The following is a 19416-nucleotide window of genomic DNA, read 5'->3' as shown; positions in this document are numbered from 1 at the left end:
TGGATCGACGGGAACGACAGCATGTTCCAATTCCTACCAATATCCAGCAACGTTGCATAGCCATCAAAGAGGAGTGGTACAACATTCCACAGGCCACACTCAACAGCCTGATCAACTCTATGTAAAAGAGATGTGTTGTGCTGCATGAGGCATATCGTGGTCACACTAGATACTGACTGGTTTTCTGATCCACGCCCCTACTTTTTTTTTAAGGTTATATGTGACCAACAGATGCATATCTGTATTCCCAGTCATGTGAAATCCATAGATTAGTGCATCATTTATTTATTTCAATTGACTGATTTCCTTATATGAACTGTAACTCAGTAAAAATTGTGAACATGTTGTGCTTATTTTTGTTCTGTGTAGTAATACATTTCTTGTTTTAGAAACATTAGAAAGCATGCACATCTGCTTTTTTTGTTGTTGGTGTAGTTATGGCTAAAATATATTTGTTTATCTAGCTGACACAGTGGCTGTTGGAACAAAAAAATACATTTCCCACTCTGATAGCTAGGTGAGACAACATATCTCAATCGTAGCAAGTACATTTTCATCTCTTCCAAAGAACCAAAAGCTTCTATATGGAACTCCAAAGAACCCTTTTTTCTAAGTGTGCGGAATTAGACCCTCGATATTTATTGGAAAGGAGTATCAAACTCATTACTGTGCACGTTCATCATAACTCATTTAATCTGTACCCTAATAAACTGCATGGTTTCCCGAGTCATAGTGGGAGGACCACACACCAAGTTTACTTCGATTTGATGGTCATTATCGTATATCAATATGCAAAATTTGCACATAAAGATGTTTCCACCACAATTGTGTATGTTTCTATGTATGCTGACGACTCAACCGTACAGTATATGCGTAACTACAATATAAACATCAGCTACAACAGTAAAATAACTGACACCCTTAACATAGAACTCCAGTCAGTTTAGGAATGGTAACTAGGCTGTATCTAAATTTCTCAAAAACTAAAAGCATCATTTTTGGGACAAATCACTCACTTAACTCTAAACCTCATCTTGATATCTATTACTGAATAATGCGGCGATTGAGCAAGTTGAGGAGACTAAACAGCTGGGTGTAACCCTAGATAGCAAGCTGTCATGGTCAAAACATATAGACTCAATGGTTGCTAAAATGGGAAGAGGTCTGTCCATGATAAGGCATTGCTGCTTTCTTGACATGTAAATCAACCAGGTAGGTCCTACAGGCCCTAGTTATGTCCCACTTGGATTACTGCCCAGTTGTGTGTAGTCATATGCAGCAAAGAAGGACATAGGAAAATTGCAGTTGGTCCAGAACAGAGCAGCATGTATTGCACTTAGATCTACATGGAGAGCAAATGTCAGTGGTATGCATGTCAATCTCTCCTGGCTCAAAGTTGAGGAGAGGAGATTGACTGCATCATTATTGGTCATTGTGCTAGGTGTTGATAGGTTAAAGGTAATGAACTGTCTGTTAAAGCAGTTGGCACACAGTTCAGACACTCATTGGTACCACACAAGACATGCAGCCAGATGTCTCTTCACAGTCCCCAGGTCAAGAACAGAGGCTGGGAAAAATACAGTATTAAATAAATCCATGAATACATGAAACTCTCTGCCACCCCAGGTAACTCAAAATAGCAATAAAACCAGATTCAAAAACGAGATAAAAGAACACCTTAAGGCATGACAGGGACCGTGAAGAGACATTTTTATATATTTTGTATTGTACATTGCATTGCATTATGTATTGTATTATGTAGTGTTATGTATATTATGTATTTTATTTGTTGTTTTGTTTCCTGTTTGGACCCCAGGAGGAGCAGCAAATGGGGATCCCAATAAAATACTAAAATAGGCTAGTTCATTTCTCAAATAATACATTTTACGACGCAAAATGATCCCACCATATGAAACAAACAAATGATCTGTCAGCGTTTATAAAATGGCATGCCCAAAACGTCCTGTTTTCGTCACAGCTGTAGTGATTTTTTTATAAGGTATGACTACTCGCACAAAAAGGAAACCTGGTTTATAGTTTTTTAGTTAGCACCGTTTAATTCTACTCTGGCAATTAAAACGGTCAGTGCTGTTCGGGTTTATTGGTACGTTGCTACCCTAAACCCTAACCCTACTCTTATATGCTGACCAGACGGACACGTCAGCATGTAGGCTAACCCTAACTTTAACCTTAACCATTTTACATTTAAACTTCAATAGGGTAGGGACGTCTCGAGGATTCTAGATAGCACAGACTCAATTAAAACGTTCCTCTCCTCCGCATCATGCGACTCAAACGTAGCCGAAGATTGGCTTTGTGGTACATGCAGTTGATAGTGAGGCAGAGCGGAGTTGTATGGCGTACATGTTTTGCTCTTACAGAACTACAAGTCCTACAGTTCAATCTGCGGTATTAGCGTGATACGCGCGTGGAGACCATGGCGTACCCAGGACTATCTGACGAGCTGTCAGAAAAATAGCCCTCGAAAAACGGGTCAACGCCGCATATTAACGACACTAGACTTGGACACTGTGAGAATTAAAGATGGGGTCCCGTATCAAGTAAGAGTTATTTATGTTTTGCCTTTCCTTGCTTCCCAAATGCAAATAGGCTACATTGTTCGCACGACTAAAGAGGGAGGATCAGCAGTGCAAGGCCCTGACTTGTTGCGACAGGCAGAATGACTTGTGTACCTTACCACCGAGGATTTACTGCAAAATAGTAATATTTACTTATCAATTAGGGAATTTCACAAACTACTGTATGCAGAGAACACAGCTATGGATACACACATGTGACGTCTGTGTTTTTCCATAGCCTACGTCTTGCTGTCTAGCCCACGAATATCTATGTATGGAAGAGCATGTAAACATTGGAGACGGACAGGGTTGGTCTAGATTAGGTACCCGGTTTCACATCACATATACCTACAGGCCAAACATTCTGTGGATGGAATGAGTGTAATGTATCAGAATGTGTTATTAACATGCCCATTGCGTATTGATAGAGTGTTGCAAGTCTACCTACACGATTATAACAATGTTGCTAGCTACTATTGCCACATTGTATTGCTTGTTGTTAATTACTGAATTAAGGGATGGGTCTAATCCTGAATGCTGATTGGTTAAAACCGCATTCCAGCTGGTGTCTATTCCACATTATAAACTGGGTGGTTCGAGCCCTGAATGTTGATTGGCTGACAGCTGTGGTATATCAGACCATATACCAGGAGTATGACAAAACATTTATTTTTACTGCTCTAGTTACGTTGGTAACCAGTTCATAATAGCAATAAACCACCTCGGGATTGTGGTATGTGGTCAATATACCAGAATGTATATGGTCAATATACCACGGCTAAGGGCTGTGTCCAGGCATTCTGAGCCCTTAGCTGTGGCATATTGGCCCTATACCACACCCCCTCGTGCGTTATTGGCTAAATCTATGACTTTAAAATGCCTATTTACTCTGTTCCAACTGACTGTGCCTTCCACTGTCTCATCAGCGCAGCCAAGGAATTTATAAACTTGATCTCCACTATAAAAAGCAGCTAAAGATTATCTACCATTTCTTTTAGACTAACATTTCGTTTTTCAACAGTGGAGATTGTATAAACATTGCTGTCTGTCTCTCCAAAATTTGCAACATTCTTTCAATATTCAAATTCTATCTCCAGCTGTCCCATAGTAATGAATTTGTCTGGACCAGATGGACAGAGTTGAAATCATGAATCAGCTGGCATCATTTTTATGGATATATACAAAGAAATGTCAATTGAATGAGGGTATAACGAAACTAAGTGAAGCTAGTTTGCGGTCTTTCCAGCTTCAGTTTGAAGTGATTATGTTAGCTGTGTTGTTGGCTAGCTCCTCTGAACAACACTGTCCTGACGAGTGAGCACATTTTCTGTGTCAGGCAAAATCGTGCCTCATTAGCTCATTGTTATGGATGTATCCAAATAAATCTCACTAGAAAACAACTTTAAACATCTACTTTGCTGTTATTCTGGCTGCACTTTTTGACATGACTGTAAATTAGCCGTAGTTGTCTAGCTAGCAAGCAGGGGATTAGAATGTTGCCAGCCAGTATGGCAATGGGACATTTAGAACGAATGACTGGGTCGCGTCCATAGATACAGATCAAAAAGACTAAAGGACTGGGTCGCATCTCTAGCAACTGAACCATAGAATGAACGACCAGCTGGCTTGGGTAGCAACTGTAGTTTTGTGTCAGGACTATATCTTGTTGAAGGATGAAATAGTATGAATAAATTCATCAATATAAAGTTTGGTAACCCATTGTATAAAAGTGATAATGCCCTCAAAGCCGGTGTTTGGAGGATATATTGGCACGGTTTGCCTGCCCTAGACAAATATATCCTCCAAACAACGGCTTCTCGGCCATTATCACTTAAATGGATATGGGTAGTATTACATTGTGCTTCTGATACAGAATGTAGTCTATTTGTGGACCTCCGAGATGCCAGCAAGGATTAGCAAGAATAAGGCCATGACCTCTGCAATTTCCCTTCAAGAAATCTTGCAATGAAGATGGTAAAGAAATAATACAAATGGTCGAAATTCGTAAAATTTTATTAGGAAACGTTAGCAGACTTAGAATTCTGTTTAACAATATGAAAAAGAAAAATAGTTAATAGCCTTAATAGCATGAATAATATTATAGCATTGACAATATTGTTCACAGAGTTATGGTAAAAACAATAATAACAAAACATTATAATGCTACTGTTAGTGTTACTAATAATAGTGATTACAATATTAATAATATTAGTATAATAATCAACATTAGAAAACACATTTAAATCCCATTGTTATTTAACCCATTCGTATTGCATGATATTCATTACGTTTTTCCTGTTGGACATACTTATTGCATCGTACACAATTCCCTGTGTCTCAGTAAAAGGGTGGTCAAGTTCTACTCTGGAGCACATCTAATTTACAAATCCCCAGAGTTTACACCCATAGTAGCATTGCTGCTCATTTTCCGTCCCTTAAGTGTCCAATCCGCTTAAAATGCAGTATGTTTTTCATATTGGACATAGATATTGCACCGTACACAATTTCCTGTACATTGTGTTGCAGTAAAAGGGGGATCCATTCTACTTAGGAGCACTTTTACTTTTCAAATCCACAGAGTTTACACTGCTCATTTTGCAGCTGTTGGGGTTCGTTCCTTGTTCCTTGTCAATCATTTTCTTATTGGTGAAATTAGCATTCAGACAATATCTTTAACCTCTTACATCTAGACGTTCCGCTAGCGGAACACCTGCTCCAATATCCAATGATAGGCGTGCCGCGAATTACAAATTCCTCAAAAATACAAAAACTTCAATTTTTCAAACATATGACTATTTCACAGCATTTTAAAGACAAGACTCTCCTTTATCTAACCACACTGTCCGATTTCAAAAAGGCTTTACAGCGAAAGCAAAACATTAGATTATGTCAGCAGAGTACAAGCCAGAAATAATCAGACACCCATTTTTCAAGCTAGCATATAACGTCACAAAAACCCAGAAGACAGCTAAATGCAGCACTAACCTTTGATGATCTTCATCAGATGACACACCTAGGACATTATGTTATACAATACATGCATGTTTTGTTCAATCAAGTTCATATTTATATCAAAAAACAGCTTTTTACATTAGCATGTGACGTTCAGAACTAGCATACCCCCCGCAAACTTCCGGAGGAATTTGCTAACAATTTACTAAATTACTCACGATAAACGTTCACAAAAAGCATAACAATTATTTTAAGAATTATAGATACAGAACTCCTCTATGCACTCGATATGTCCGATTTTAAAATAGCTTTTGGTGAAAGCACATTTTGCAATATTCTAAGTACATAGCCCGGCATCACAGGGCTAGCTATTTAGACACCCGGCAAGTTTAGCACTCACCAATATCAGATTTACTATTTTAAAAGTTTGATTACCTTTTGTTGTCTTCGTCAGAATGCACTCCCAGGACTGCTACTTCAATAACAAATGTTGGTTTGGTCCAAAATAATCCATCGTTATATCCAAATTGCGGCGTTTTGTTCGTATGCGTTCCAGACACTATCTGAAAGGGTAAATAAGGGTCGTGCGCATGGCGCAATTCGTGACAAAAAAATCTAAATATTCCATTACCGTACTTCGAAGCATGTCAACCGCTGTTTAAAATCCATTTTTATGCAATTTTTCTCGTAAAAAAGCGATAATATTCCGACCGGGAATGTCCATTTAGCTAAACAGAGGAAAGTAAACAAAGCTTTCGGTCGACGCGGGCACGAGCCTGAGTCTCACAGTACTGTAACCAGCCACTACCCAAACGCGCTACTTTTTTTCAGCCAGAGCCTGCAAAGCCACGATTCAGCTTTTTACCGCCTTCTGAGACCCTATGGCAGCCGTAGGAAGTGTCACGGGACAGCTAAGATCCTCACTCTTCAATAAACAGAGACAAGAAGAACGACACCTTGTCAGACAGGCCACTTCCTGCCTGAAACCTTGTCAGGTTTTTGCCTGCCAAATGAGTTCTGTTATACTCACAGACACCATTGAAACAGTTTTAGAAATTTTAGGGTGTTTTCTATCCATGTGTAATAAGTATATGCATATTCTAGTTACTGGGTAGGAGTGGTAACCAGATTAAATCGGGTACGTTTTTTATCCAGCCGTGTCAATACTGCCCCCTATCCTAAACAGGTTAATATATTAATATTAGTTTTTTGAAAACATGGTTGCAATAAAAAGACGAGGTTTAACTGTAATTCCATTACCAACTTTGTATCTGCACAGTTCTTCTACTAAATTATTTTTTGTAAAATTTTCAGCAGAAATTGTTAAAAGTAGTCCTTGTACATATAGTTGTGTGGTTTCTTAAACTTTTAAATGAATGTTTTTTGTTTGGCATACATTTAAAGTGAAAGAAAACTGAGTCAAAACATAATTCCGTAGCCGTAAAATTGCCCTAGGGTAAATTCAGAAAAAGTGGGACACTTTTTGCATTTCTGTCTTCTGTAACCATCTATCCAACATATTAAACCTACACATGATAGATTTCTGAAAACTTCAAGATGATAATATAATAACAGTGTGATTTGTATTGTCATTGGGGTACAATTAGGACTAGAATAATGGTGTACCATTTCATCTAACCTTCTGTCCCAGTTTACCAAACGCAAACTGAAAATATGGTTTTGGCTTCGTGTACACAAATGTGTATCGTGTGTCATGTGTCCTGTGAATATGATATTAACATTTGTCATTTTTGTGTAATTAGGAAACATCTTGAGGATTTCATTTACATTTTACATTTAAGTCATTTAGCAGACGCTTTTATCCAGAGCGGCTTAGAAATTGGTGGATTCACCTTATGATATCCAGTGGAACAACCACTTTACAATAGTGCATCTAAATCTTTTAAGGGGGGGGTTAGAAGGATTACTTTATCCTATCCTAGGTATTCCTTAAAGAGGTGGGGTTTCAGGTGTCTCCGGAAGGTGGTGATTGACTCCGCTGTCCTGGCGTCGTGAGGGAGCTTGTTCCACCATTGGGGTGCCAGAGCAGCGAACAGTTTTGACTGGGCTGAGCGGGAACTGTGCTTCCTCAGAGGTAGGGAGGCGAGCAGGCCAGAGGTGGATGAACGCAGTGCCCTTGTTTGGGTGTAGGGCCTGATCAGAGCCTGAAGGTACGGAGGTGCCGTTCCCCTCACAGCTCCGTAGGCAAGCACCATGGTCTTGTAGCAGATGCGAGCTTCAACAGGAAGCCAGTGGAGAGAGCGGAGGAACGGGGTGACGTGAGAGAACTTGGGAAGGTTGAACACCAGACGGGCTGCGGCGTTCTGGATGAGTTGTAGGGGTTTAATGGCACAGGCAGGGAGCCCAGCCAACAGCGAGTTGCAGTAATCCAGACGGGAGATGACAAGTGCCTGGATTAGGACCTGTGCCGCTTCCTGTGTGAGGCAGGGTCGTACTCTGCGAATGTTGTAGAGCATGAACCTACAGGATTGGGTCACCGCCTTGATGTTAGTAGAGAATGACAGGGTGTTGTCCAGAGTCACGCCAAGGTTCTTAGCACTCTGGGAGGAGGACACAATGGAGTTGTCAACCGTGATGGTGAGATCATGGAACGGGCAGTCCTTCCCCGGGAGGAAGAGCAGCTCCGTCTTGCCGAGGTTCAGCTTGAGGTGGTGATCCGTCATCCACACTGATATGTCTGCCAGACATGCAGAGATGCGATTCGCCACCTGGTTATCAGAAGGGGGAAAGGAGAAGATTAATTGTGTGTCGTCTGCATAGCAATGATAGGAGAGACCATGTGAGGATATGACAGAGCCAAGTGACTTGGTGTATAGCGAGAATAGGAGACGGCCTAGAACAGAGCCCTGGGGGACACCAGTGGTGAGAGCACGTGGTGCGGAGACAGATTCTCGCCACGCCACCTGGTAGGAGCGACCTGTCAGGTAGGACGCAATCCAAGCGTGGGCCGCGCCGGAGATGCCCAACTCGGAGAGGGTGGAGAGGAGGATCTTATGGTTCACCGTATCAAAGGCAGCAGATAGGTCTAGGAGGATGAGAGCAGAGGAGAGAGAGTTTGCTTTAGCAGTGCGGAGAGCCTCCATGACACAGAGAAGAGCAGTCTCAGTTGAATGACCAGCCTTGAAACCTGACTGATTTGGATCGAGAAGGTCATTCTGAGAGAGATAGCAGGAGAGCTGGCCAAGGACGGCACGTTCAAGAGTTTTGGAGAGAAAAGAAAGAAGGGATACTGGTCTGTAGTTGTTGACTTCGGAGGGATCGAGTCTAGGTTTTTTCAGAAGGGGTGCAACTCTCGCTCTCTTGAAGACGGAAGGGACGTAGCCAGCGGTCAAGGATGAGTTGATGAGCGAGGTGAGGTAAGGGAGAAGGTCTCCGGAAATGGTCTGGAGAAGAGAGGAAGGGATAGGGTCAAGTGGGCAGGTTGTTGGGCGGCCGGCCGTCACAAGACGCGAGATTTCATCTGGAGAGAGAGGGGAGAAAGAGGTCAAAGCACAGGGTAGGGCAGTGTGAGCAGGACCAGCGGTGTCGTTTGACTTAGCAAACGAGGATCGGATGTCGTCAACCTTCTTTTCAAAATGGTTGACGAAGTCATCCGCAGAGAGGGAGGAGGATTCAGGAGGGAGGAGAAGGTGGCAAAGAGCTTCCTAGGGTTAGAGGCAGATGCTTGGAATTTAGAGTGGTAGAAAGTGGCTTTAGCAGCAGAGACAGAAGAGGAAAATGTAGAGAGGAGGGAGTGAAAGGACGCCGGGTCCGCAGGGAGGCGAGTTTTCCTCCATTTCCGCTCGGCTGCCCGGAGTCCTGTTCTGTGAGCTCGCAATGAGTCGTCGAGCCACGGAGCAGGAGGGGAGGACCGAGCCGGCCTGGAGGATAGGGGACATAGAGAATCAAAGGATGCAGAAAGGGAGGAGAGGAGGGTTGAGGAGGCAGAATCAGGGGATAGGTTGGAGAAGGTTTGAGCAGAGGGAAGAGATGACAGGATGGACGAGGAGAGAGTAGCGGGAGAGAGAGAGCGAAGGTTGGGACAGCGCAATACCATCCGAGTAGGGGCAGAGTGAGAAGTGTTGGATGAGAGCGAGAGGGAAAAGGATACAAGGTAGTGGTCGGAGACTTGGAGGGGAGTTGCAATGAGATTAGTGGACGAACAGCATCTAGTAAAGATGAGGTCAAGTGTATTGCCTGCCTTGTGAGTAGGGGGGGGAAGGTGAGAGGATGAGGTCAAAAGAGGAGAGGAGTGGAAAGAAGGAGGCAGAGAGGAATGAGTCAAAGGTAGATGTGGGGAGGTTAAAGTCACCCAGAACTGTGAGAGGTGAGCCATCCTCAGGAAAGGAACTTATCAAGACGTCAAGCTCATTGATGAACTCTCCAAGGGAACCTGGAGGGCGATAAATGATAAGGATGTTAAGCTTGAAAGGGCTGGTAACTGTGACAGCATGGAATTCAAATGAGGAGATAGACAGATGGGTCAGGGGAGAAAGAGAGAATGTCCACTTGGGAGAGATGAGGATTCCAGTGCCACCACCCCGCTGGCCAGATGCTCTCGGGGTATATGCGAGAACACGTGGGCAGACGAGGAGAGAACAGTAGGAGTAGCAGTGTTATCTGTGGTAATCCATGTTTCCGTCAGTGCCAAGAAGTCGAGGTGCTGGAGGGTAGCATAGTTTGAGATGAACTCTGCCTTGTTGGCCGCAGACTGGCAGTTCCAGTAGCTGCCGGAGACCTGGAACTCCACGTGGGTCGTGCGTGCTGGGACCACCAGGTTAGAGTGGCAGCGGCCACGCGGTGTGAAGTGTTTGTGTGGCCTGTGCAGAGGGGAGAGGACAGGGATAGACAGACACATAGTTGACAGGCTACAGAAGAGGCTACGCTAATGCAAAGGAGATTGGAATGACAAGTGGACTACACTTCTCGAATGTTCAGAAAGTTAAGCTTACGTTGCAAAAATTTTATTGACTACGAAGATGATACAGTACTGCTGGCTGGTGAAGTAGGCTAGCTAGCAGTGGCTGCGTTGTTGACTTTGTTTGAATGTGTAGCTGGCTAGGTAACCTATTTTCATCGCGGGGGACGAAAATAGCTGGCTAGCTAACCTCCATAATTACTCCAAACTACACAATTATCAAACTAAGACAAAGTCAACTAACACTGCACTAGTCAAATCGTTCCATTGTAATGTATTAGTTTCTACAGTGCTGCTAGTCAGTAAAGGTTGGCTAGCTAGGAGTGGGTTTGATGATGACTAGGTGTGTTGACTAAGTCTTGAGTCTGGACAACGGCGTCGCGTCGCGGCTGGCTAGCTAACCTCGATAATTACTCTAAACTACACAATTATCTTAGATACAAAGACAGCAAAGACAGCTATGTAGCTAGCTAGCACTACACTAATCAAGTCGTTCCGTTGTAATGTAATAGTTTCTACAGTGCTGCTAGTCGGTAGAAGTTGGCTAGTTGGCTAGCTAGCAGTGTTGACTAAGTTAGGAGGACGAAAACAGCTGGCTGGCTAGCTAACCTCGATAATTACTCTAAACTACACAATTATCTTTGATACAAAGACGGCTATGTAGCTAGCTAAGAAAAAATTGCTCAGATCAAACAAATCAAACCGTTGTAATGTAATATTACCTGTGGAGCGAAGCGAAGTGCGACTACCTTCTCCAAACCCATAAATGTATCAGGCTAATGTGTTGGGCTAACATGTTGGATAGATGTTGAAAGAGGTTACAGAAGACGGAAATGCAAAGTGTCCCCCTTTTTTTTTTTGCAAAGTGTCCCACTCGTTTTACAACAGATGCCCTTTTTTCTGTCAAAGATATCAGCGTCTTATGTAAAAAAAACAATGAGTTTGTGGTTTTTCAGATTTACTGTGCTTGTCAGAACACCATTTTATGGCCTCTTATGAAATATTATATCACTGAAAGTACACTTATTCCTAGGCTAGTTCCCCCTGTTATTTGTCCTGTAGGCCTACTGTACTATATGTTCAATTTGTGTCCAACAAACAACTTCCCTTAACTTTCACAGTGAAGGAAGAAGATTATGTCACAATTGTGCCACTTTTACAGGGTACTATGTCCACACCATGTGAATGAGAGGTATGCCAAACCTTTTTTGTATTTTGCTGGGTTATGGCTACTATTAAAATGTGGAGGGGAAGAAAATGAATACCCTGGAAGCTGACAGTAATTGGCCTATGATATAATTGCCTTACCATTGTAGTATTCAGAGAAAGATGTAAGAACACTGCTGAATGATCATATATGCAACCAGGCAGGCTGTGTTTTGTGGTTGTTAGATTATCGAGCAAACATTTGATAACATTTCTATTCATTACTTTTCACCCACACACACACACTGCCTGTAGCAGTTTGGAAATTGTATCAAATCTTATCAAAGGTAAGTTTGTTGTGGCGTCTGCAACAAGCAATTGTCACTGAAGAGCATTTAGGTTTGATTGCAGTGAAACACGTTTTATGTGCAGTTCTATGAGAGGCTGACCTTTGACCTCTGTTTCAGGGACAACCCAGAGGCCACCTTTGAGGTGTACCTGGAAGTGACCCACCCTGGAACCGCTGGCTCTGGTAAGTCCCCCCTGCTAGTAACATAATGTCAGTTATTTAGTCATCATTTACTCATGGACCCAACGTTCTATAATGTATTGATGTTGAACATCAATGCCAGAGTTTTGGTTAAATTTGATTTGAAGGCCATATACAGTAAATGCTATCCATTCATAAATCCAAATGCAAGCAGGATTTGTGGCATAATAGAAAATATGGCCCAAAGATGTCATTGAATTAACTATCAACCTCTTAGTGTGACATTGTGTTTGCGACAGTGGAAAAAAAAATCAGCTTTGTCCAAACAGACCATCACTTTAGTGTCTAAACAGATTTGACATTGCACCATGTGTGTTTCTGTACTGTTTGGTTCTGAAACTGTGTATTATTGCCTCCCCGGCCTTCTCATACTCTTCATAAAATGAGATGTTTGGCTGTAAATACCTTTCTAAGTATTGAGAGGATTATGGTATTTTGCACTGTTGTTGTGTAGGGTTTACTATTTTCCTGAGAATCTACCAATTTTCTTTCCTGAGAAAATTGCAAGAGATTAGCTGAAGGTGCTATTTAAAAGTATATAAAAAAATGGGGGAAAAGTCTGACATGATTATACCACTGTAAATTGAGAAATATACACATTAATCTGTTTTGTTTTTGTGTGGTATTTGTTGCAATTTAATCAACTCTCAAAGTTCTTTCAGGCACCACACTATTTTGTTGATGTAGCAGAGGCCTAAGAAGCACTGTTGGTCGACTGGTAAAATGTGAGCTCTATTGAAAATTACATAAATTTTAGCGTGCATTTGACTGAAAGATGTCAGGAAGTTTTTTGGCCCTTTTCTCTCCCCTTGCACCTGGTTATTGGGGAATTTGGGAAGGTTGTGGCTGTTTTTACTCCATGATAACCCGCTTATTGTGGTGAATGTCACAGGGATTATCAGATTCTCTGCTAAATAAAGAGGCCTCGGCTAGCAGAGATTCAGCACCATGGATAGCGTAGTTGAACAATTGCTTGTGAATCTAACCAGTAGCACACCGTGCGCCCGCTTTTGTTAGCGTACGCACACACGCTGCCCATCCTGGGTAGCACTCTGTCAGGGGAGCCCTTTCGCCCACTGACTCAAGTAATATGATAGATGGTCTTACAGTCGGGTCTCCCTTTGGAATATGGCAGCCTTATCTATTTCAGAGTCTTGTCTCGAATTCTGTCAACACAGCATTGAGTATGGTTACATGCACGCAATAATCAACAATAATATGATTATTGTGGACAGTCAGATTATATAATAGTTCAGGGGTATTCAACCGGGGCCTCATTTTTAAAAAACATTTTTAATTACATTTTACTTTTATAAATATCGCTAGCAACAACAAGAGAATAGAGGAGAACATCGCTCTAATGATTTAATTTCTCAACTCCTAATATTGAGAAAATTACACTCACTTGAGCCAATTACAGTCACTGGAGTATCTGACATAGGCTTTGAAAAAGCACCTGTGAATAGGCTACCAGTGTGGCAAGTGCCGCTGGCTGCTGGTGAGCTTTCTTGACATGGACATTGATTTTTGCTAAACTTTCTTTAAACAGCTGCTCTTAAAAATGTTTAAATAAAAATGCACCTTTATTTAACCAGGTAGGCTAGTTGAGAACAAGTTCTCATTTACAACTGCGACCTGGCCAAGAATAAAGCAAAGCAGTTTGACACATACAACAACACGGATTTACACATGGAATAAACTTTCATACAGTCAATAATACAGTAGAGAAAGTCTATATACAGTGTGTGCAAATGAGGTAAGATAATGGAGGTAAGGCAATAAATAGGCCATGGTGGCGAAATTATTACAATATACCAATTAAACACTGGAGTGATTCATGTGCATAAGATGAATGTGTAAGTAGAGATACTGTGGTGCAAAGGAGCAAGATCAATAAATAAATACAGTATGGGGATGAGGTAGTTGGATGGGCTATTTACAGATGGGCTATGTACAGGTGCAGTGATCTGTGAGCTGCTCTGACAGCTGGTGCTTAAAGCTAGTGAGGGAAATATGAGTCTCCAGCTTCAGTGATTTTTGCAGTTTGTTCCAGTCATTAGCAGCAGAGAACTGGAAGGAAAGGCGGCCAAATTAGGAATTGGCTTTGGGGGTGACTAGTGAGATATACCTGCTGGAGCGCGTGCTACGGGTGGGTGCTGCTATGGTGACCAGTGAGCTGAGATAAGGCGGGGCTTTACCTAGCAGAGACTTGTAGGTGACCTGGAGCCAGTGGGTCCGGCGACGAGTATGAAGCGAGGGCCAGCCAACAAGAGCATGCAGGTCGCAATGGTGGGTAGTATATGGGGCTTTGGTGACAAAACAGATGGCACTGTGATAGACTGCATCCAATTTGTTAGATAGGCTATGTTAGAGTTTGCTCTTCCTCTTCCAATTATAATGTAGGAGGTCAAAATAATGAAGAAACTATCGACCAAATCTATTCATTTTAAAATAATCACTTCTTGCCATTATCATTCACGAGATAAGACAAGACGTAAAAAAAAAAATATGATGGGGGTCCCTGGTTTGCCTGGGAGGGGCAGACCTGCCAACCTGTGTGCATTTTATGCAAAACAACCCTAAAATACGCAAAAATAGTCTTCTAGTTGGTTCATTGTGGTTTTTGCCTCAACCGTCTGAAGTTGGAGCCCGCACCCGTAGTCGTGATATTATTTTCCTCCCTCGAGCTAGATGGCGGCTCTCCACTTCGTCCATTGATACCACTGATGTGTGAGGAAAAAGGGTTGTGGAAAAGGAACTGTTTACCAAATACATTTTCCAAAATTGTATTTGTTAGTCATACATAGGGCTGTCACGAAATTTTGTCAGCCGGTGATTGTCAAGCAATTAACTGTCAGTCTCACGGTAATTGACTGTTAATTAACATAAACACATTTATCATCTCCTGGCTTCCACACATAGCATACAAGACATTTTAAAAAGTCTAATAAATCCAAGTAATATAGCCTACACCTACACAATAAATCCATTATTTATTTTAGACAGGTCTAAAGAAGCATGATATGAAGAAAATGTAGTCTATTTCAGAAGAACAGAATAGGATACTCTGAGTTGTCCTAATGATAGTGTCACGCCAAGACCCTCAGGGTTCTCTATGGTGTTTTAAGTCAGGGCGTGACTGGGGGATTTTCTAGGTATTGTGTTTCTATGTTGGTGTGTGTGTATGGTTCCTAATTGGAGGCAGCTGATAATCGTTACCTCTAATTGGGGATCATACTTAGTGTTTCCTTTTTCCCACCTGCGATGTGGGATATTGTTTTGTTTGAGTGCCTTTTCACGATCGTTATATCTTTGTTGTTTTGTAAGATTCACTATCATTAAAATGTGGAACTCTACTCACGTTGCGCCTTGGTCCAATTATTTATACGACGGTCGTGACAGAATATCCCACTAAAACAGGACCAAGTAGCGTGCCCAGGAGGTAAAGGAGAGTTGGTCAGGGGAAGAGATACTAGGTGGATGTGAGACCCTTCCTTGGCGGGAGTCGCCGAGGAGTAAAGGAAGACAGCGACGACGCCGGGGTCTGCGGCCACAAACAACCCAAGGGCAACCCCAAGATTTATTTTGGGGAGGGTCACAAGGAGCGGTCGGCCGAGACGAGGAGAGAGCCAGAGACCGTCTGGGAGTCGATGGAGTAGTTTGAGGAGGGATATCGAAGAGAGGTGTTGGCTAGGAGTATGCTGCAGCGCAGGCGTTTTGAGGAGCGTGTCATCAGTCCGGTGCAACCTGTGCTGGCTCCACACGCCAGGCCTCTAGTGCGCCTTCCCTGCCCGGTACGTCCTGTGTCGGCTCCCCGCAACCGCCCTGAGGAGCGTGTCATCAGTCCGGTGCAACCTGTGCCGGCTCCACGCACCAGGCCTCGAGTGCGCCTTCCCAGCCCGGTACGTCCTGTGCCGGCTCCCCGCACTCCTCCACCAGTGCGTGTGTACAGTCTGGAGTCTCCAACAACGGTCTATAGCCCGGAACCTCCAGCGACGGTTCACAGTCCAGAGATTCCAGTGACGTTTCACAGTTCAGAGCCTCCAGTGACGGTCCACGGTCCGGAGCCTTCCTCTGCGCCGGTGCTCAGTCCAGGCATGACGTCCAGTCCCACTCCATGGCCGGAGCCTTCCTCTGCGCCGGTGCCCAGTCCAGGCACGGCGTCCAGTCCCGCTCCATGGCCGGAGCCTTCCTCTGCGCCGATGCTCAGTCCTGGCACGGTGTCCAGTCCCGCTCCATGGCCGGATCCGCGGTCTGAGCGGCTGCTACGTCCCGCACCGGAGCCGCCACCGACGCTAGTTGCCCACCCTAACCCTCCCCATCTAGTTTCAGGTTTTACGGTCGGAGTCCGCACCTTTGGGGGGGTGGGGGGTGGGGTACTGCCACGTCCTGACCATAGAGAGCCCTCAGGGTTCTCTCTTTTGTTTTAGGTCATAGCTTGACGGGGGGGGTTTCTAGGTATTGTGTTTCTATGTATGGTTCCCAATTGGAGGCAGCTGATAATCGTTACCGCTAATTGGAGATCATAGTTAGTGTTTGCGATGTGGGATATTGTTTTGTTTGAGTGCCTATGTGCGCTACGTATTTTCACGATCATTATATCTTTGTTGTTTTGGAAGATTCACTATCATTAAAATATTCTACTCACACTGCGCCTTGGTCCAATTATTTATACGACATTCGTGACAGATGGGTCCTGATATTGCTGTGGGCTACACTAGTTAATTTAGTAGACAAGATTTGCTTATAATTCTGTGGCATTATATTATTTTATGGTATGAAGAATACAATTGAACAAAGCTGAATAAAATATAAATCTTTTCTCCAAACAATTTGAGGGAGTGCGCACATGCGGATATTTTGTGTTGAGCGGTTAACGAAGAAATAGGTACACCTATATGCTTAATTTAGTGTTAATAATGTAACTTTAGTTGTTCTACAAACGTTGGGATATATGTTTTGATTTTTCATAAATTTTAAAGCTACATGATACGACTAAAGATGATTTCTAAAAAGTTGCTTGAAAGGCATGAGCTTTGCTTTGTTTTTTGTGCAGGCTGTACACACTTCATTAGTCTCTCATTCAGAATTTTACAAGCTTAGAATTTCTCAGCAGCATCCCCTTTGTGGCTGTAATGCACCTAAAAAAATCCATGCCTTTTGCGTCCCGGAGTGCTGCGTTGTGCCCTTCTCCCTGTGTGCTGCGCAATCCGAAGCGTCTATCACTCACGTGGCTCTCCACGTGATCGGGTCTTTCTCACAGGCTACAAGTGAAGACAGACACATCGGGGACACAACTGCACGCGTATTTAGCCAATTCCAAGGTGCATATTGAAGATATATTTTTTGTCAGCCAATAAGATGAGTAGTCCTAACGAATAGCAAAAGCACTAGCCTATGTCAATCTACTATCCCCCACAGTACAAAAGTTAATCCATTCTATTCTGTGCGAGAAATAAATATTCCAAACATAGTCTGGGACAGTTGTGGGATGTGATAGATCCTAAATTAATACAAACCTTTTTTTATGCTATGTGGCTGACGCAACAGATCAGAATGTTTAGCTTAAAATGTTGATAAACTGCTAAGCAATTTCTTCACACAATAAAAACAGCAATGCGCACATGGCAGTAGGCTATAAGCGCAGATGTTCCATTAGCGGAAAACACCATTATCAAAAGTGACCGTAAATGCAATTATGAATATTTATGCTTTTATTATTAAGGTGCATTTTTATGGTGAAAATTAACGTCCCCAAACTTGAAACTCACGTGCTGCTTATATATGCCAATTAGGCTCTACACCCCTTGTAAAGCGGATTCATGTGCTTAATTTTAAGAAGTTATTTGGCCACTTTAGTTGTGATACAAACCTTGTTAAAACATATAGGCCTATGGGCTAGGCTAGGCTTGAGGTGTGCGACTATGATTCGAACAAGTTGCAAAAAAAATACATTGTTTCTTATGCTGGGCATCATTCACAAGTGATAGGCTATTATTGTCACCCATCAGACTATTATTGATTTTAATCTTGTCTTTACATGTACTAAATACTATATATGTGACATTTGTTTTGATTCATAATGGACCATTATCATGCACCTGTATCAAAACAGGGGCAGCGGGAAAAAAAACATGTAATCTATGCACTTAAAATAGCAAATGGAGGACGCTTTTCCCCGTGGTTTATTTTCATGCCAGCCAGGTAGGCTATACTCCTGTTGTAAATATAAGCAATGTGATTAATATTAGGAAAGTTGAGAAATAAATACAGTAGACCTAGCCTATAGAAAGCTGATGGATCCTCCTCTTATTAGTGGCCATCACTCTGTTTTCTCACACAATTGCATAGCCTATAGAAATGTTGTGCAACATGAGCTCATGCGCTCTCATGAAGTGTTTGATTAGATTTCCGAAACACATTTGCATTGATGTCAGAGTGATTAGAGGGACAATGGAGTGCTGAGTATCAGGCAGTTAGCAAGTTTGGTAGGCTACTAATGACCATCAGCAGCAGCAGAGCTTGGAGTAGCCTAATTACCATGACTCAATGGTCATGTGTAATTTGACTGCCTTCATGACTCGTGACCACCGGTGTGGCGGTAATGCGGTCACCACAACAGCTCTAGTCATACACATAAACACTTATTTTGTAGTTAGCTCCATAGCCAAGGTGTCATTACAATGACTATAGTTAGCTACATCGTTTAGTAAACACTTTGATCCTCGCAATGGTAGTAGGCGCAAGCGCATTGACGAGCAAGGAAACATGTGCAGTGTTGCGGAAGTTCAGTGTATGTCGCGGCATGGATTGAAACAGACATGGCAGAGAGAGCTGTTCTGCTAATACCATCCTTCACAGAAAGTTAAGTAAGGCCTGCTAATCTTTAGCCTAATAGTCAGACCTAACTTGATGGATTAGGTCAGGGATGGAGACCTGAAACAAGATCATATAGGCCTCGATCAGTTTTTTGATATTCCAAATAGCCTACAGTAAGATAGACTACTACATTGCATCCAGTAATTGAATTATTTTGAATTTTCTCCCCAAACAAAATTAAGAAGAAGCCTGTTTACATTTTCACTAGACTATCTACATAAAGACACCTATTAATTAGAATTATCATTACCCCCAAATTTAACCTTGAAAAATATGAAAGTGTCATTGAGACCACCTCAATTTCATTTACGATCAAACACAAAACTTCTATGTTGGCTACAATGTTTGATATCATTTAAGACTAGGCTTCAGGAAATGGCACAGGTTTTTCA

The 19416-nt window shown here is 42.5% G+C and overlaps 1 protein-coding gene across 4 annotated transcripts in view; it reads left to right on the top strand.

The window, feature by feature from the left end:
- The first annotated feature begins 2420 nt into the window (after nucleotides 1–2420).
- LOC106562885 (DENN domain-containing protein 1A) overlaps nucleotides 2421–19416 on the top strand; it is a 280022-nt gene continuing 263026 nt past the window's right edge. For 3 of the 4 annotated variants that reach the window (XM_045689822.1, XM_045689820.1, XM_045689821.1), the window contains exons 1-2: nucleotides 2422–2561; nucleotides 12063–12127. In XM_045689822.1, the coding sequence (XP_045545778.1) occupies nucleotides 2545–2561; nucleotides 12063–12127 (82 nt within the window). In that variant the 5' untranslated portion in view covers nucleotides 2422–2544. Of the gene's footprint in view, nucleotides 2562–12062; nucleotides 12128–19416 lie in introns of all 4 variants that reach the window. The other variant, XM_014127956.2, reaches the window with a different exon arrangement.

Source organism: Salmo salar, chromosome ssa11, assembly GCF_905237065.1.
Source record: "Salmo salar chromosome ssa11, Ssal_v3.1, whole genome shotgun sequence".
Lineage (NCBI taxonomy): Eukaryota > Metazoa > Chordata > Actinopteri > Salmoniformes > Salmonidae > Salmo > Salmo salar.
This window is presented reverse-complemented; position numbering and strand designations above follow the sequence as displayed.